This window comes from Pagrus major, chromosome 13, assembly GCF_040436345.1.
Source record: "Pagrus major chromosome 13, Pma_NU_1.0".
In the NCBI taxonomy this organism is placed as follows: Eukaryota; Metazoa; Chordata; class Actinopteri; order Spariformes; family Sparidae; genus Pagrus; species Pagrus major.
Genome location: NC_133227.1, coordinates 20060472 through 20080649, shown reverse-complemented (window position 1 = coordinate 20080649; position 20178 = coordinate 20060472). Strand labels below are relative to the sequence as shown.

General features: G+C 42.0%; 1 protein-coding gene across 1 annotated transcript in view; it reads right to left on the bottom strand.

The window, feature by feature from the left end:
- The window catches only part of nsg2 (neuronal vesicle trafficking associated 2), a 42544-nt gene extending 22680 nt beyond the window's left edge, over window positions 1-19864 (bottom strand). Inside the window, exons 1-3 of the mRNA XM_073480082.1 lie at window positions 19854-19864; window positions 19318-19497; window positions 6141-6251 (exon numbers count right to left, since the gene is read on the bottom strand). Coding sequence (XP_073336183.1) covers window positions 6141-6251; window positions 19318-19446 — 240 coding nt within the window. The 5' untranslated portion in view covers window positions 19447-19497; window positions 19854-19864. The remainder of the gene's footprint in view (window positions 1-6140; window positions 6252-19317; window positions 19498-19853) is intronic.
- Between the last annotated feature and the right edge of the window lie 314 nt (window positions 19865-20178).

Here is a 20178-nt window from a genome sequence, read left to right as displayed (position 1 = left end):
TCCCTTTCTTTTGCTGGACCCATATTCTGACCTGACTTTATCATAAGAGCCGCTTGATTAGCGTAAACTCATCAGAGTCTTCTTCAAACAGGAAAAACTACACTGTTTGGATGCATTTGGGCACCAAATTCAGGTGAAAATCTGTTGAAACAACTCTGTTTTTCCAAAATATGGGACAACCCCGATTCCCAAAGCTGAGGGATAATGTGTGAAATGTAAACAAAAACAGAATGCAATTCTTCAATGATATTCAAATCCATTTAGACTGCTAAAACTTAAATACACAATAATTATGAACTTGATGCCTGTAACACAAAACATTGAGAAAAGCCACAGTGTCCCAATTATTTTTTGTGGAATTGAGCTTTCTATGAAAGTCAGTAAAAAACAAAAACAATCAGAATGAAACAAACAGTAGTTTAAAAAGTATAGATTTTTTTTAAAAACCTATGACCACAGCCAAGTCGATGCTCACTTACAAACACATTATCATCTCTGTTTTCATGACACCTGCTGTAGCCTAAGTGCAGCAGAGGAGTTTGGATGCTGCTGCTCCCACATCAGCAAAACAAAGCATCCGCGCTCTCCTTTCCTTCCCTCTGATGTTCTCCCGCCTTCAGCAGCACACAAAGTTCAGAGCATAATACTAGTGCTGAAGGTAAATCGATTGTTCCCCACATTGCTCACTTGAATGTCTGTGTGTGTGTGTGTGTGTGTGTGTGTGTGTGTGTGTGTGTGTGTGTGTGTGTGTGTGTGTGTGTGTGTGTGTGTGTGTGTGTGTGTGTGTGTGTGTGCATCAGTGTGGGTGTTTAACAGAGAGCAGACGACGGCCATGAACACTCCCTACAATCAGCCTACTATTAGTCATCCGTACAAAACAAGGAAGAACAATACGTGGAACAGGAGGCTGTGCAAGGTTTTCGATTCACAGCAGTAATTACCTCCAACCTGACAAACAGAGGAGGCCTTCTGTGGAGGCGGCAGATTGCAGCAAAGCTTTTATCAGACGGGGAAGTGAAGGTAATAATGGGATAATTGTTTTGGACGATGGCTGCCTCTCCCGTTGTTACCTGCACAGGCATGCTAACTTCTGCTGGCACCAAGCGGGTTCGGCTTGGCAGCCAAGGCGCTGTCATGTAGTCAGCGTGTGTGTGTGCATGATGAGGTTTGTGTTGGCATTTTGTCCGGGAGTGTGAGAGTGTCCCTCCTGCAGGAGTGGACGCGTGCACGTGGGTTTGGAGTGCTCGTGTGGGGCGAGAGGCGGCCAAGTACACCATGTTTTCTGGATGGCGAGCGTGCCAGAAACCGAGCAGGACAACACAAATTAAATTTCACCTTTTCATCAATCTCCACACCTGCATCTCTCAATCCCGGTCCTACTGCGCCCAGACTTATCCATTTCCTTTGCATACTAGTCCTTCCTCTTCCACGTCTTCATTTCAAAGATGCTCTTTCTGCCGTTTCTTTTGATTAGGAGGTCTGCAGTTGAGCGTGGTGGTAAAAATGGAAGAGGAAGAGAACAGATTGTTTGCAGCAAAGGCCACGAGCTGAATTTAAATCTAAAACATTGCACATACCTTTCATTTCACCCTACTGCTGATATTCTGTTTTCATATTTAGATATCTGAATCAGAGCTGTTACAATTAGTCAAGAAAAAGTGACAGTGTGACACAAGCTTTCCGAGCCGGAGCCAAAGTGCTTTTGTTGCCTAAACCGAGCCACAGACAGACTCACTACGCCCACCATCCGCCCTGACCAGCTCCCCGTGACAGTGGTGCAGTAGATGAATGTGGTGCTTCCTTCAGTACAGAAACACTGCCTCTGAACATGGTCTGCGAGCAATTACCATTGCCACTACAACATAACTAAAAAAGCATATTAGTTGTGTTTAAATGACAGCATTGTTGGATTTTAAGCCACACAGAGGTCACAAGGAAGCAGTCAAGGTGGGTAGTGATCATTCAAAGGGAAGGAAATCATGATTTGCCTGCTACAAGTTGATATTGTAGGACAAAACAAACTAAATATGTTACAACTGAAGTTTGACTTTGCAGATGTATTTTTTCATTCTGTGGGGATTAAAAGTCACTTTTTTTTAAGATTTGGGTCCAATAAATCAGACAGCAGGACATTTTCCAGTTAAAAAATAACCTTGTAAAAACATAACATTAAAAGTCAATACAACAGCAACATTGTTAACAGTAAACCTGACATTAAAAAGGGACCAATAAAAAAACATTAACAGAAAAAAAAAAAAAATCAATAAAGCTGGGATGAGAAAAACATTTAACATCACATGTATGTATTAATGTATCCTTAATTCAAGGTAATACCAGCTACATGAGAGGTTTTGCAAACATTATATATGTGAACAGTCTCGCCGAGACCTGTGAAATTCAGGAGCTTTCATTCTGACTTTACTTTGGCGGGTTAATGAGGGGGGAAACGTGCGCTCCTCGGCTTGTTCATGGAACAAAACAACGACTGCTGCTCAGGTCTGCTGGGAGTAATCATAAAGACAGAGAGAGAGAGAGGGGAGGGGAGGAGGAGGGAGGGGACCGGGACACGGGAAGCGATGACACATTAACCTGGTCTGAAGGGAGGAATCTTTGGGAAATAGAGAGGGATGAAAGAAGGGATGAGAGAGGCAGGGAGAGATGACAGGAAGGTGGGAGCTCTCATGAGAAGCCATCATCGTATATGCCCTACTTACACCACATTATAACTGTATTTCATATTCTGTATGCTTTATTTTTAGGATGTGATATTGGATTTTTTGTGGATATGCAAAACGCAGATATTTTCCAACTCATTTTGCCGTGGCCGATAGCGATATGTGCACAGATTTTCAGTATTTCCATGTAAGTGAATCAACATCAAGTCTCTCCTGAAGTCAGTTTAACAAAATGATTGTTCCCACATGCAGACATACGATGTTCATATTCTGTATCCCTAATGCATTGTGGATATTAACATGTCTCCAAAGAAAATCACCCATTTTTCCTTTTCCCCATTTGCTCCCTTTCTTTCTGCTTTCTCCTTGCAGAAGGATCATTCTGTGTTCACAGTAACACCCGTCAAGGACATGTGTGTCGGATTAAAAAGCTGCAACTAAATTCCTGTCTTTTACAAAACAAGCTGCGCAGCGTTTCAAAATAAAACAGCTCGAATCAAAAAGGAAAAAAGCAATGCAGTAAGCAAAATCATGCAGGAGAGGAAGGAAGGGAAGGAGAGAGAGGTGGAGAAAAGGATGGAGAGCTGGTAAGCAGGAGCAAGGCGGTAAGGGAGGGCAGATTAGAGAGCATTTTACACTCTGAGCTCTTCATCCATCAACACAATCTGCAAAGCTTTGAAGAGAGAAGAGATATGCAAGCTTTTCATCCAGAAATGTTTGCTCTGTACTGCACAGCACTCTGCGTGTGTGTGCATGTGTGTGTGTGTGCCTGCAGAATCAGCTCTGTCAGTCAAGCAAAGCAAGCGGTTCAGTCAAGCACCCAAAACCAACCGACATCGCACAAAATCGCACAGACTGAAATGCATTTCTTTCTAACAAAAGCTGACATGGTGTGGCGAGCCGGAGATGACAGGAAAGTCAACTGCGGCAACATTTTGGGCCAACTCTGATGAGCAGCAATCTCCAGCCAGTTAGCTCAGCATTGCTGCATAGTAATGTGTACGTTTTTTTAGGCTGTGTCCTGATATGTTTTCCCTCCTGCAAGTCTCCAGAACACATGTCAAGTGTTTCCTCACTGATTTAACATCGCAATCCTACTGTATAACACTGTTACTCATAGATATGGTCTTTGCTGCATGAAATCTTCCTCTTCGTCAAAAACATGGCACCTACATTTCCCACAATGCAACTCAACCACTCGCCTCTTTTGCCCAATATATGAGAAGACTGGACAGGCTACCTGTCTATCTAACTACATACCTGCCAACCTGCACACACACTGCTCTTTGCACTGTGCACTCACTGAGTCTTTCACAGGACCGGCGGATGTATTGCTAAAGCAATTAAAGTATTGCTATTAGCGAGCTAGTCGCACAAGAGAGAAAGTGCAGCCAAAACTTCCTTCCACTAACATGCTAGCTTAACAGCAGTGATTACTAACAATAGCCATGCTCATTGTTCACATTCATTATGATAATATTACGTGTTTCCTTACATGTGATTGAGACATGAGGTAGCTGGATACAGTTAGCGATGACAACGATATGCTGCGCTCACAGTACACAGCCGCCGAGCCTGTTGTTCAGCAGCTTGCAAACTCAGTAGCACAAAGCACACAGCCCTCTGAACCAAAGAACAAGTGAGCAGAAGCAGCAGAGACGGACTGTCCTTCAGCAGCTAACCTTAGCACAAAGCACACAGCCCCTGAGCCAAGCTAACCTAATTAGCACAAAACACACACCTACAGCAGTAAGGAGTTACACCGTCATTCCAGACCTAGCCTCAAGTCAGAGGTTTGGCTGTGTTATGCTCGTAACCAAAAATGTAGCATTTCCTATTAAGCCTATTCAAAATCAATAAAATGTAAACACTTAACTTCTCTGTTCGCTTAGCATTCAAATGCAGATTTCTCATAAGTGCTAACTCTGTACAGGCGATATGATAATATTCACCATTAGAGGAAAGAATTTAGAGATTTTACTGTACAATTATACAAACAGTACTGTAGTTAGATTAGGACTTTGTGGGTACCCGTAGTCAAAAACACACATTGTCATCTGGTTATCACACGTATCATGATTTTGTATTGTGATTTAAGACAAAATTAAATCACACACCGTGGCAGAAGAGGCAGGAAAAGGAGTGGGGTCCTTGTGATTTCAGACTTAGCTCAAATAAGGCTGACGGACATCCTACTCAGGTTTTTTTCCCCCATATTCCTTAGATTCCTAAAATGTTTGTACACTATGTCTGCATTTCAAAGACACCGAGCTCGTCACATTGCTTTTGAGGCCCGAGTGATGCAGCTTTCCACTTAACCTTTATGACATGCTCTGGCACAGCTTCAGTGTAGCGGTGTGTGAATATGTGTGCGTGTAAACACAGTGTGCCATCCAGACAGATTTCACAGCCGCTTTTGGTGTCTGATATCTTATTCTGTTCTCCTTCGCTTTGAAGGATCTTTCCAGCCAGTGCTTCACTTCTCATTTACACACACAAACACACCTCTGCTTTAGCACTCTCTCTCTCTCGCTCTCTTGGTTGCCATGGACAGAGGTTTTTCTTTGCTGCCATGATGTGACTTGTGTTTGGTCTCCTCTAACACGCAGCACCTGGATGATGTCGATGTTTTTGGAAAGGTAACTCGGTGATTCACACACTCAGCTGAAGTCCTACTGTTTGCCAGGGAGGATTAGTGGTGGATGGAGAATTCAGTACTATAAAAAATACTCCAAGTCCTAGTCCTGCATTCACACTTGAGTAAGCAGACCAAGACTGGTAAGGATCCGGGACAGCTTGGTCCAATCAGTCGTAATGTGTCAAATTAGTGTCCCTGCCTTTAGACAGAGGTGGCAAGTACACACACTCTTTACTCAAGTAGAAGTAAAGATACTTGTGTGTACAAAGACATATTGATTGAAATGTACTCTGAGTATAAACGTAAAAAGTACTGAAGGACATTTCTACCGGCCATTTCTGTGCAAAGCTAACTGAACCTCCCGTCAAAGACTGTTATCTACTTGCATGCATGTGTGTTGGATGTGGAAAAGAAAACCAGACAGAGCTTGAAGTTCATGTCTGTTTGAGATGATCATACTATGACTAATTCTTCCATTTGTTTGTCTACATCTCTGCTTGCACCTCTGAGTAATTACATAGCAAACCTTGTAGGTGCATTTCTAAACCAGACTGGCAGTTCAACCTGGTCAAACTGATTTAATTTTGGTAAGCCGAGTGGAAATGTTAGATGAATAAATATCCTGCTTCTAATTGGAGCCAAGTATAACCTCAGCCCACGCACAGGAAATGTTCTGCCTGGAAAGCTGTCGTACTTTCAAACTACAGATCAAGTACAGAATGAGTCATTCTTGAGGAAAACAATGATCCAACAGAGGTCAGGTTATCAGCCGATAGCAAGTACCAATCCAGTACTAGTGCTGGAGAGAGTGCTGGACAAATTCTTACCTTAAGTCTCTCAGACACCCCGTCAGTAAAGCTGATGGTGAACTCCTCCACCTTGGGAACCTTCAGCCTCTTCTTCTCTGTCTGGTACTCTGTGCGAGTTTTCACCACCACCTGGAGGAGAGAGAAACCTGTTAAATCAGGCAAATCCTCAGGGGATCTGACGGCGATGAAGGGTAGATGGATGGCTTTTTTTTTAAAATGCCACCGTTTACTCTTAATACACCTCACAACAACAGACAGTAATGTTAAGGATCTAGAAAACAAGATGTAGAAGCATGTAAATGACAAAACACCTGTGAGAAGATGGCTGCCCTCAAATGTATGCCCATTCAAAATGAGACCCTTTACTATGTTGTAACTTGATGAATTCCAGGTAAATGATTTAAAATGCAAAGTTTAGGAGCTCTCTGCATGTCTTTTGAAGTATTTGACTGTATAGACTTATTCAGTGTGGTTTATATTTATAGACATTACACTGTGCATTGTTTTGAAGTCATGTATGTACCTTTAAGTGGCACCTCGATTGTGACCAACTGACCCTCCCTCATCTCATCCTCCCCTTCAGTGGCCGCTAAAAACACAATAAACACGAAAGGCCCTCTCTAGAGCCGGTGTTTGATTTGTCCGTTTTGGGCTACCGTAGTGGGATGGCAGTGCAACATGGTGCACTAATGAAAACATAATTACTAATATTATCCACTTCTGCCAAAAGATCCCCCTAAATCCTTCATGCTGGACCTTTAAATATGAACTCAAAATGTGTTTACAGCTTTGTCTGAAAATTCAATATGAAGAGCCAAAGAGCTCCTGAGCCATATGGGACACGGAGAGCACATCAGGAGGTCAGGCATCTTTCAACAGTATTACATTCTGATAAAGCAGACATGTCATAAAAAAAAGCAATTTCAAAACAAAGAGGTTGAAATGAGTGCTCAATACACAAAGGTATAAGTAAGTATAGCGGGATAAATGAAAATGTAGGTTTTTATTGGATGTGGAATCTGTAAACAAACAAAAAAAACAAAAGGCACTCATATAATACCAGAACTGTAAATAAACAGTATCAGTGGAGTTTATTGTAAGAGCAGTGAATTCATGGACTCCCCCTTTATTTTGGTATAAGATCAAACAAAGATAAATTACAACCAACATAGCTACAAACCATCCTGCAGCAAACACCAGTACCGGATATCTGTTAGGGCTCTACTGTACTTTAATAAGGTCTGCTGCCCAGAATCCAAGAGCCCCAATCCGAGGGGAAAACACTGTGCTTTGTGCCGGCAGCTAGATGGAAAAACAGAGGCAGGGCAGTTCGGCTCTGCCCCAGTACTGTCAGTCTAACACTCCTCAAGCAAACAGGTTTAGAGGGCAAGGAGGGACACGGGGAAAAGAGACAGAGCGAAACTCCTAAACTCTAACAAAGACTTCGAGCAGCTGTGCGTGTTCTGACCGCTGTCGGTCAGTAGCAAAGGACCAAGTCGGGGTGAACTGATGGGTCAACAGAACGTTGGACTAAGGTGAGAGATCGCTGTCTCCTACCAAATGTCAGTGTTGGTTTCTTTTAACCAAGACCAAGACTGTCCACTAACCCTTACTCAGTAGTAATTCTATCCCAAACCACGATCTTTTCTTTGTCATTATGTGCCTAAACTGCCCAAATCTTAACCATAGTGTTGCCAGATCATAAAATGGATCTAATTTTCCAACAGCGATTCATCATTTTGTTGGAAGGCATAGACAAATTATGTCGTGCTGCCGATAAGGGAGTCACGTCAGAGAAAGGCTTCAATCAATCATTCTGGATGTCAGTAACAAAAAAATGATAACTGTGTACTCCTCCAGGCTATTGCCTGAAGACCAGCTGTAGTCAAGACCACCTAAACCGAGACCAAGCCATGGCCAAGACCAGAGAGTACCGAGACCAGGTCAAGACCAAGATTTTAAGGGGTTGACACCAAGTCAAAACAAAAGACCAAGGCAGGACAAGACAGAGACAAGACCAAGACTTTGAGGGGTTGAGACAGAGGCAGGACAAGACCCAGTCAAGACCGAGACAAGTTTGAGTCCCTTACTGCATGACACACTTAAATAAAATGTGGAACATGTAAACCATAGGCTCTCATTAAATTCATCTGAAAGATCCATAATCGCACTAAAAACACCAACAGAAGAAAAATGAAAAATCCTCTCCGTTCACCTCTTTTATTGCCAATATGTGTGTCTGTATAAGTGTACCGTGAGAAATGTCTGATAAAACAATCAAACAGTTGTAGGATCTTCAATCCTACAACCTTTATTAACTCGTCTTCTCAGCTTTAGCATCATCTCCTTGTCTTTGGCCCTGACTTAACCGAACAAAATAGCTGCCGTCACCAGGTTTCACCTCATCACCGCACTTGCTTAAAGAAGAAAGTGTCCCTGCTGTTTTGTGCATTCACTGTATATTAATGCACACCAGCGGACGGGGCAGATACAGAGAAAGGTGTACAAATGACAAGGCGGAGGAGAGGTTGGATGGAGAGAAAGAGAACAATGTCTCAGTGTCCTTGTGGCTAATTGCTCTGCCTCTGAGCGGCTCTCCGTCGCTTTGAGACAAAGCCAGGAACTGCTGTGCACACAAATGGGCTCCACTATCTGAATAACAACGCTGTCAGTTGGCTGTAGAGAGCTCTTATCTAAGTGTTGAAGGCCGCAGTAGGTGTACCGACTACAGTGCATTTGATTGGACCCCTGAGGCTCCGAAAGCCTCATGGTGTTCAGTGCGGCAACACCCGGCGTCAGGCTTGTCATAGTCGTAACTAATGTCTTCATTTTGCCTCAACTTTCTTATTCTCTGTCTCATTTCACAACAACGTGCTGCCGAGGGGCCTCTAGGTTCAAACACAGCAGCACTTTATGTTGCTTCATTACTCTCCTCCCCCTTGTACCGCTCGCTCCTTTATTCCATATTACCCAATGAAGTGGCGATCAATCAACGTTGCCTCATTTACACAGCCCCTTAGCGATCAGCAGCTCATAGAAATCTAATGGACAAAGTGCCACCTTCTCTGATTAGACAGGTCCAAATACTTTCTGAGAAACCATTAATATGTGGACAATTAAATCTTGTTTAACAAAGCCTGATGTGAAAAACATCATATAAATGATGCAGCCATCAACAGTCGTGACAGGATCAATGAAAATATAATTACAACTGGCTTTATTATTCCACAGAGGTCGCACTTCATTTTTCATTTGTGATTTCTCATGACAATCTATTAGTTTGTTTTCTACGCGGCGTGATTTTAGAGATAGCAACATCAGGTAGTTCAGCCCACGACATTGGTCCAGACTGACAGCTTAACAGCTTTGGATTGACATGAGGATGAATCTGACTTTTCCGTCACCAAGAGGTTGATATTTTGGGTTTAAGTGACATATTTGAACAACTATTGGGTGCATGACTATTAATCTTGTGCAAGCATTCATGACCCCCAGAAGATCCTCCAAGAACCAAAATCTCAGTGACTGCTGTGATCCCCTGATTTGTCCTCTCACATCACCAGCAGGTTGAAAATATTGGCGTCATTTAATGATTCGATTTTGTAGATTATATCTTTGTGTCATGTTTTACTCTCCACTTCCTGTCTTTGTTTGTTTTCCTGACCTTTTTCTGTGTACACCTGTGTTTCATTTGTATTTAAATCTGTGTTTTTCCTTTACTCTTCGTTGGTTTGTCTGTGTCTCCTGTGTCCCTCTGTTTCAGCATCGTTCTCCATAACTTCCTATTTGTCTTCAGTTTTGTATTTCTCTTTCGTTTTTTCCATGACCTGCCTTCTGGCCTTTGGATATCAGCTCCATTAAAGCTTTTTGTTACTTGTTCCTGCCTGCCTCTGTGTCTGCATTTGGGTCCTCGCCATTTTGCAAACTTTAACACACTTTTGGCTCTGTGAAATTGGGATGGCCATTTTTCATACTTTTGTCTACATTTTATAGACTTCACAGATGATTACTCAATCAATCATCCATTTACTCACTAATAAAACTAATTGTCTGTTTGGCAGCTATTGGAAGGATTGTTTTGAAAATTTGTACATTTATGTCCGCCATAGGCAGCAAAGCCAGCAGTTTATAGTGTGATGTCAGTGTCTCCTATTAATTACCTCAACTATGGCAGGTCACCAAAGTCTTATTTGTCCATAGTTTCATGATCATCTGAAGATATTTTCGACTTTTCATAATTGCATTAAAGATCTCTAATGTTTTGCAGCGTTGCTTAACCAAAGAAACCCTAGATGGTCAGAGGCCCACCCACCATAGTCCCATTAAATCCCGTGAAAACACTGGATGTCATACTTACAGTTTGTACTGGTACTTCAATGTCCTCTATAACAACCAGCAGCTTTTTTCCAAATGAACATCTGATTAAGGCAAGCTTACCTAAGAACTGCCATGAGCAAAGGACAGAAGCATTTGTTTTTATTGTACTTGATCCATTACTATGAGGAACAGCACGTACACTGTAGTCAACCCAGAGAACATAATATGGTAGGCTAAATCATCTATGCAGCAGGATGGCGTTTAACCTCAGAAATCCCTTGTAAGTCCCTCATTATTCCAAGATGTGTACCACTTTTTCTTAATGCTTCTTACCCCAAAACTCCAGCGTTGGTGAGGGACCATGTTGACGAATTTCAAGACATTTTCCCAAAGCCCCTTTTGTAAACTTACTGTGTCTTTGTTCTGTATATTGAAATATGTTCAACCATAATTTCTTTCACAGAATATCAGTTTTGTTTATTTTTCATTTTCTCTAAAATGCCCAGTTTTACTACGACTTCTTACTACTTTACTATTACTACTACCTCGTAGTCTTGTTTTCTTTTACTATACTTACATTTAAGTACCAACACGAAGTAGTTTTATTTATACTGCTACCTGATAATACAACAAGATGACATGGCAGGCTGTATTATAATGTGTTACCGTGAATCGTAATAACTTTGACATTTCTTTTTGATTTCAACTTTTATCCATCTTGCAATTTGCTTTTCTTTTAACAGCCTCATATCATGACTGTTGACTTGATTAATTTAAATTTCCTCTCTCACTGTGACCTTTTAATGTCACTAAGACTAACAGGGACTTCTACATCAGTAACAGAAAGTTAAATGATTCCAGCGCACACAAAAAAACATCAGCCTCAATTTCCTGTGAGAATCTATTCACGGATATTCAATTAGCCATGTGTATTTTATTGAAACGTCTTGATTCACTGTGACCTATTGATATCTCCATGACTGACAGAGTCACTTTTAGATCTGTAATAGAGATCCACAATTTACTCCTTTGTGCTGAGATAACAGCTTTGAGCAACGTGACGCTAGATGGCTGGATTTTTAAGTCAAACGGACTCGATTTATGTTTTGTTTCTTAAAAAGCACTTTAGAGCTTTTTCAGTTTTATATTTGAGGGAATGAACAACAGTTTGAATGATGCAGAAAAGTACATTTCAGAAAAGGCCATTTTAGTTTGCTACTATCTCTCCCTCTGTCTCCAATCCCTGTAGGTTTTACTTGATATTCCCTGCGGAAGAGCTGTCAAAACTTTTCTTCTCCCCCCCTCTTCCCCACTATGTTATTCCTCAGCCCTGTTATCACTTTGATTGCTGTTTCATTTTTGAATCCCCAAAGACTGAGCTGCGAGAGAGTTGGTCTTTGGTGAAGTTTCAGTGTTGAAGGCAGCTGCAGACATTTTTTTGACACGTCTGATTCTAGTTTTTCCTTGTGAATATAACAGTGAATGAATTCCACGCAGGGGGAATCCATCTCTGTGGCAGCTCGATTGGTACAACATGAGGTCTAACAGGATGAAGCGATGATATGATCAAAGGTGAGTGCTGTTAAGTCAACCGATCTTTGAGTGCTTGGATATTTGGTTGATTTAAATCAGACACCCCTGCAGAGACTAAACAGACATGAAAATTGATTCTAAAAAAAGATAGGCACTATTTGGAAATCAGAATCCTTACACGGATCTGGTTAGAAATATAAAATGCAGACTTTTATGGATGTAATTATCCAATAACACTAGGGGTGGGAATCTCAGGGCACCTCGCGATTCAATTTTATTCTGATTCAGAGAGATTGTAAAGCAAACACAACAGAATCGCAGGTGAAAAAATCCTGAACAAACTAAAAAAACTTACTGCTGACGAAGGAAGCAGATAACGTTGTTTGGAGACTGAAACAGAAAGGAGAGGCAAGCCAGTGTGCGTGCACTAGGCTACACTCAGATCAAATCAGGTGGTGCGGCGAAAACACAGGTCTTCAGATGAAATTAAATTGAAAGTAGTCCATTTTGGCTGCGGCGAGGCTAGCCGCAGGGGGTTTCCAAAGAAAAAAGTAGCCGGCTGCTGTGAAAAAGATGAAATGGACTCAACTTTTAGAGAAACACAGCCCGACGTCACGTTGCGGTGTCCAATCACATAAGCTGGTGATCAGACTCACAGCGTGTGTATTCACTCAGTTTGACACCTTTATTTTAAATCTGTGGATGCTGACAATCGCTGTAGATCGCATCCTGGTTGTTTACTATTATTTTTAATCTGTTGATGAGGACAAATAATCAATAGTAGAACCAGCACGCAAGTAACATGACAACATAGCAGCTTTGTCTTTTCGGCAAACTGATCAGCGGAGGTTCCCAACACGTCACACACAAGGATCATGGAGTGACACGCTGCCTGTTTTGGTCTAAATGTACCCTTAAGGTGGACAATTAAAGCAACACTATGTAATGTAAGCAACCATCCACCCCTATGCCTATTTATACATCAATTAATAACTATAGCAATCATTTGGAGTTGTGCTTTCGCCCACCTGACGAACCTGATGTTCACAATATTTCTTTTGGCTCTTCTTTTGGCCTCACCAACTCAGCATATCTGGCTCTTAAGCTGCTAAATGCTCCACTGTGTTCACCAACTAGTCCCCAACTGTGTCTGTTAGAGCCTTTTATTCTAAAAGCAGCTGCTTGCTGCCTCTGAAAATGACTATTAAACCAAAATGATGAGCTGAGATATAAATATATATTTAAAAAAAACAGATGACAGGAGCTTAAAAATATAAATAAAAGCTTTATACCATTAAAAATAAACATAATCACTGGGCTCAAGCCCACTGTTGGTTCTCTCTTCATCCAGGTAAGTACGAGCATTTATTTGCATTCTCCTGACATCTGAGGTGTAGATCGATATCCATGTACACAGCCAGAATAAAAACCAGCAGGGCTCAGAGTACTGAGGAGAAGGACTGAAAACCAGCCGACAGGCAGCTCTGCAGTACTGTTGGATTACACAGTGTACTGTATACAGAGGAGCATGGAGAGTAGAAATATAAAGTAAAGACGTTATTAATTCCCACTGATGCTGTGAATTTCCTTCTATTTATGTATCCTACAAATTTACAATTGCAAACATGTTTACAAGATGTGTGCTCAGTGTAGCTGGAGACTTTATACATGAGTGGAAACAGCAGGTGATATTACATTTGCATTTTTATCACATCTACAGATCATTTTTCAGCATCCCATTTAAATAGGAATTTAGTAAAATAACAACCCTGAGCCAAAGGACTAGAGCCATTCAATCAAAACTTAATTATATTATTGGAGGGAACAAGCTGCATTTTACTTAAGTTAAATTAAATTGTTGACTTTTTGGTTTCTATTAGAAGCATTTCAGTTGTGTCTGCTTGTGATACGGTAAGAGGTTTGTGTCTATCTGCATCTGACATAGAGCTGTGAATCTTCACTGTCGTCACAATACGATTTCCATACAACTTGTTCATCATTTCATAAAAGCAGTAAGATAAACCTAAGGTCTATTTTCATTTAGAAAGTCCTAGACTAGAACAGTCTACACTATAAAAAGCTGCGTATAGGGATCTGTGTGACTCACCTCAGTACATAAACATTACTGAAACAGAACATGGATCAGTCTGCAGTGCATTACACGTGTGCTGTAACCTTCAAAGATCTTGTTTTAGGACAGGGCACCTCCTGAATGTGGGGAACATCACAAACACCTTTGGCAAATGACATCTTGGGAGCTAACAGGCTCTATCAGTGTGCAGCTTTTCCTTTCCATAAACAACATAATACTGAGTCATAACTACAATACATTTATTTTCCCTGAGAAGTCACAGCTACTCTCACCGTCTCCGTGCGCATCCAGACATATAGAACAGAAAACATTATGTATAATGTGTGATCATTTGTAAAATTAAACTTGGATTGTGATGGCTCGTCTGGTTATGAGGTCTCACTGCACACAAGAAATCATTCATCGATCCATTACTGATTTAACGCGCTGACTGAGGATTCCTGCTCCGAGGAATTCCTCCCTAATTTATGAGGATAAGAACACACAGGCGTAAAGATTGAATGAGACTTAAGAGCTCCTCCACAGGAACCGAGGAGAGGAACCAGAAAAAGGATGAGGGTGTGTGAGGAGACGTGTTGGACAGGAAACGTCGCAGCCTTTGAAGCACGGCTTTGTACCTGAGCTTTGATCTCGGAGACACGACAAAAGAAAGAAAAGATCTGTCCGTCTTTCTGTTTGGAGTCAGTCTACCTCTATGTCTCTCCACTCTCCTCTGCTTGTTGTTCGGTTGTTGTTTTTTTTTCAACCTACCAGCGATCCAATCAAGATATTGGTGACCCAGCGGTGGCTGTGTCGCGTCGCTGCCCAGATGGAATCAAATCTAATACCTCTCTAATGCCTCAGCCTCTGTGGGCCACAGCAGTATTGTTACGTGTGTGTCTGTGTGTGTGTACTTCTGTGTCGCCGGGTAACCCTGCAGTCGGGGAGGTCACACAGTCATCAGGCAGGATCAGGGTGAAAACAGCTGGGGTCGAGTTCGTAAAGCTGCTCAGAACTCAGCACGGCTGATCTGGGGTACGAGTCAGGTCACATGACCCGATAAACCCCTGCTTCAGCTTTAAAGGACTGAAAGAGCAAAACTGGTCTCAGATCAGACTCTGAGAGGTGGATGAAAGCTGATTAACAGTGGACTCCTTCTGGGTGTGGTGGCTAGCAAAAACAACAACAACCTTGAATTCAGTGAGATTATAGAGATTTTCCTCACAGAGGTATTATTGGTGTACCATATTTTTAGGTTTAGAGATCAAGCCACACAAAGGTATGGCTTCCTACAACACAGTCACTGTCCTTGAAGTGGTTTTAATCAATACTTGGTTAAAACTATTTTTCAAATTACAACGTAAAATCATTTATCACCTGTTTCTGCAGCTGCCCTCGGTTTTACGGAGCTCTGTAGACAGGTTTAGCTCATTGTTTGCTTTTCTGTTTCACTCCCACCGCTCTTACAAGGTAGTTTTGACCTGCAGATGTTTTCAGCTAAAAAGCCCACTATACCACACTACCTGCTCACCACCAAACAGAAGACAGACACATTAAGTGTCTAACTGGTGAACAATGGGGAGCGTCTAGCAGCTAATTAGCCAAAATTCTCAGAGGAGTTAGAGACCAAAAACAGTTACAGTTTCAGTGCACTAATGTAATTTCAGACAATACATTTAATTATTAAATGGTAAAACATCCCGCCTCAAGTCTCTGTCACAAGTATTTGATAACCACTTTTGAGGGATGAAGTAGAAAATGGAAATACTCAAGTAAAGTACAACTACCTAAAAATTGTACCTAAGTTCAGTAATTGAGTAAACGTACTTAGTTACATTCCACCACTGCTCACCATATCATAAAAAGTCAGTTTTTGAAGATTATACATTAAAGCGGGATTACAGTAGAGAAAACTGGCACGATGAGGCCATAAGAAATACTGCTGCGTGGTATTTTACAAGGACAGAAGAGCGTGATCATACAGTGTAAAAAAAGTCTGTTAAATACAGTGTTCAGATTTCCATTAAAAGAACCGTAATAGCCATCATCAACACTTCCCAAATGCTGACGTCTAATTACAGTTTTCATTATTATTCCTCTCGGCCTCTCTTGTGTTCATGCATCACTTGCCAGGAAGACGGATTCTCGCACTTACAGCTGGAGACACACTCACAGATTTAGCAGCAAATAGACCTTTAAAACTAAAACCACACTGTCCCATGTAAAAACAAATGGACCCATCACATTATGATATACAAGAAAGACATTTTTGCTTAATGCCCGTAAGGGTGGGGACAACTTCGACCAGCGGTTATGCAGCAGCTGGGCTGAGAATCTCTCAGAGCTGTTTACAAGTGAGCAGCATACTAAGAAAAAAAGAAAATCTGCATCAGCTGTCAGCGAGAGTATCCGAGAGCAACAAGCAACAGCAATCTTTGTGCCTGCATCTCCCGGGGCATGTAGAAATTCACTGATAGTCGACCAAACAGCCAGCCTTTTTCTCTGACCTCCTTTCCTTTCAAATGCCAACAACAAAAAACACGCCAGGATATCTGAGGAGCTCACACTCCACCAAGGCGATCCTCCCTGTCTCTCTACCTGTTCAGGTGAGCAATACAACTAAGCAATCACGCAGTGCAGTGACGACGTACAGTATGTGCGTTAGCTTTGACCACAACCAGTATGTAGCAATGTTCTCGAGTCTACTGGGACTAATTTAATCAGTGTAAAATGACTGACAGCTCTATGAATGTCATGTTCAGAACTGGTGACCGGTGACAGGAAACGACTTGTCACTCACATGTTCACGCTCGTTCAGGATGCACGTAAGCTCCATTGTGATTTAAAGTGCATTCTTCCTGTGTGTGCTGACATGTGTGAGTGAGTGCAGTGAATGACAAGTCCCTCCAGTTAACAGGTATAATATGAAATAGAAAAAGAGACATTAAAAGCTTCAAAAAGTATAGTGAAAATAAATGTAGACAGTAATCAATTTATAAAATGTGGCATAAATGCATTAATTGATATGATGTTTTAGTTTGCCTCTGTATTTATTGTGTTATTTATTACCGATGTCTATAATGCTTTATACCGCATCATGAACATACAGCGCCTATCATGCATTATAATGCACCTTCCTATAGCACTATACGAAGCCAACTGTTGCATCGTCTCAAGTTCACATCACACATCACAAAGCCAACTACTGTAACTACTGTAGCTCGTACATTCAGCACCGGCATGAGAGATAAGAAACTCTCCATACCACAAGGAGGCAGCATTCTGTATTCACGACTGTGGACACACAAACCATTGTTGTGATAAAGCTGCCCATATACCAACTTCAAATGGGTGAAATCATGGATACTACAGCAACAGACTCATGGGGCTGTACATTTCATTTTCCGTTTCTCTTCTCATGCACTGACTCACTTAGCTTAACTTCTCCCACTGATGGACTCGCCGCTGATTGTACCTGCTCAGTCGGCTGTAAAGCCACCAACAAGGGCCGACTAGAGCCACGGTGAGCGACATACCGCAACAACTAGAGCCACAGACGCTGACCAACGGGCCATACATTGCCCATCATGGCCCTTGTATTTACTGTACAGACTTGAGAATGATATCTATCCTCTCATCCAACTCTCACCAAGAAGGTACGTGAGCTTTGCTAAGATTTTTAACTATTCCTTTAAATTTACAAATAAATCTTATAATACTTAAAGGAGATATATTATACACATTTTTAGGTTCATAATTTTATTTTGGGTTACTACTAGAATAGGTTTACACACTTTAATTCTCAATAATCACATCAGTTTTTCTCATTCTGTCCAGTGCTGCAGCTCTGTATTCCCCCTCTGTCTGAAATGCTCAGTTTGAGCTCCTGTCTCTTTAAGGCTCTCCTGAATACCCAGTCTGCTCTGATTGGTCAGCTCACACACGCCTGAGCCAGCACTGTAATAACAACGGACGAGCTGTGCTAAATAAATTCTTGTGTGCCAAGTTAGCCACTAGGCATAAATTATGCAAATGTCTAACATAGTGGCGTAATGTGATGCCACAAAGTCAGGGAATTAAAGGCAGGACTGCTGATGAGGCATTTCAGGAGCAGTGTTTCATGTGGGAAAGAGTAGCTTCTGTTGGTGCAAACTTTTAACCTTTAACTGTAAACTGACTGTTTACATGCACAAAATATAATATTTAAAACAATGAAGGAAAGTTAAAAAAAAAAAAAAAAAAGCATGATAGTATGTAACTAGATGTATGTAAGTAACTAGAATCAGGGAATGTTTGGCATTTTTGCTTGAAAAATGGTCTAAATTATTAATTAATCAAAAAAAAATGCTTGGTGTACTTTTCTGGTGATGCAATTATCAATTAATTGACTATTGTGATGGTTTTGTTTATGCCTTCATGTGTAGGATGACGTGTACCCATCGATGATGTTATGTTTTCCAGAGAGTTTAAAGCTTTCCAGGAAGGAAGTCTCTATTTCATGTTCCAGATATCAAATGTCAGATCTCAGGTAAACACTGCACACATGCTGACGTGAAGGGTTTTTCATATGAAACTACAGATAATGCCGACTGTCAACCGAGGAAGTCTCACCAGCTTTTAAACAGTGCTGCTGTTTAAAACTGGTTCGAATAATGATGTCATTCTTATGATATCAAATAAGGTGAGAGATAACTGACTGGTGCAACGATTGTGGTCCTACAGTAAGTCACTGATCAGCAGCTCAAAATGACATCATCACACTGTGCCACACAATCCATGCATTACAAAGCTCTCATACGTGCCATGAGCTCGCCTGTCGACTAATTACATTCATTTCCATCACTTGCAATCAGTGCAGCTCTCTGTCCCCGAACCCTGTGGCAAACACCAATCGGCTCGCCACGTTGCTCTGCCACCATGGTAACTGGATTAACGACCGGCGGTGCAGTTACTATGGGATGTCGAGATGATAAATGACAGTCTGTCTGGCACCAAATCTGTCTCCTAATCTCAGCTGGAAAACAAAGGACATGGCTGGGAGACAGCTGAGATGAATGAACGTGTGAATGAATGAAAGGGCAAGCGTGTCTGTGTGTGTGTGTGTGTGTGTGTGTGTGTGTGTGCGTGTGTGTGTTATTCAGCATAAGAGGGTTTGAGGACAACGTAGGTCAACTGCACTGAGTTAATAGAGGCAGAAGGAGATTAAGGATGCACAAACAAGCGGTGAAACTCTCACACAAACACACAGTCGTCTGGGCTGCGCTCGTCTCTCACCTTGTCAGGTGCTTGGCTCTGGAGGCTGCCAACATCCAGTGGAGTGATGAGGGGCACGTTCTGGAAGCCGTCCTCCACACTCACAGGTTTGGCCCCTTTGTCTTGAAGATTACTCCCTAGTTTCACCATCTTTCACCGCCCGCGTGTTATATTCCCTTATTTCCCTGAAGACTTCTGCTCCTGGATGAGAAAAAGAGGATTTTTACCTCACAGCAGTTCAGGTCAATGAAAGCTGGCAGATTATGTGATGGAGATGATTTTAGATTGAGTATCGATGAGATGTTTTAACTTGATTGCAGCTTTAAAGTACATATGAATATGAGAAAAATGACTGTTCACTTAAGGGGCATGGCAATTAAATTCAAAGCATGGGATTATGGATGATCAGCAGAGCAAAACACTCAAAATAAAGCTCAGTTCAGAAGAATAAGACAAACCTGTGCGGGTAACATCACCCCTACCTGTCTCCATTACAACAATACAAAAATGTAAAACACCCCCCCTCCCAAAAAAAAAAAAAAAAAGCAGTAACTTACAGCTGCTCGTCCTTGTCCGTCCGTTCCCTCCGTGCTGCGGCAGTGCTTGTGTCTGGTGTCAGAGGCGGAGGGAGCGCAGATGATGAGGAGCAGGTGAGGCTGGAGGCTGCGCTGCGGTGTCGCTGCTGCTGCTGCTGCTGCTGCTGCTGCTGCTGATGCGGGAAAGCAACGCTGCACCGCCGGAGACAGAAGTGGATGTCTGGCGGCAGGTTTTCCTTCCAGCAGGCAGCCCAACCCCCTAATCCAAGCACAGCCTCTTCTTCTTCCTCACCGCTGCTGCTGCTGCTGCTGCTGCTACACCCAGCCGCCGGAGCTGCCACTAGGG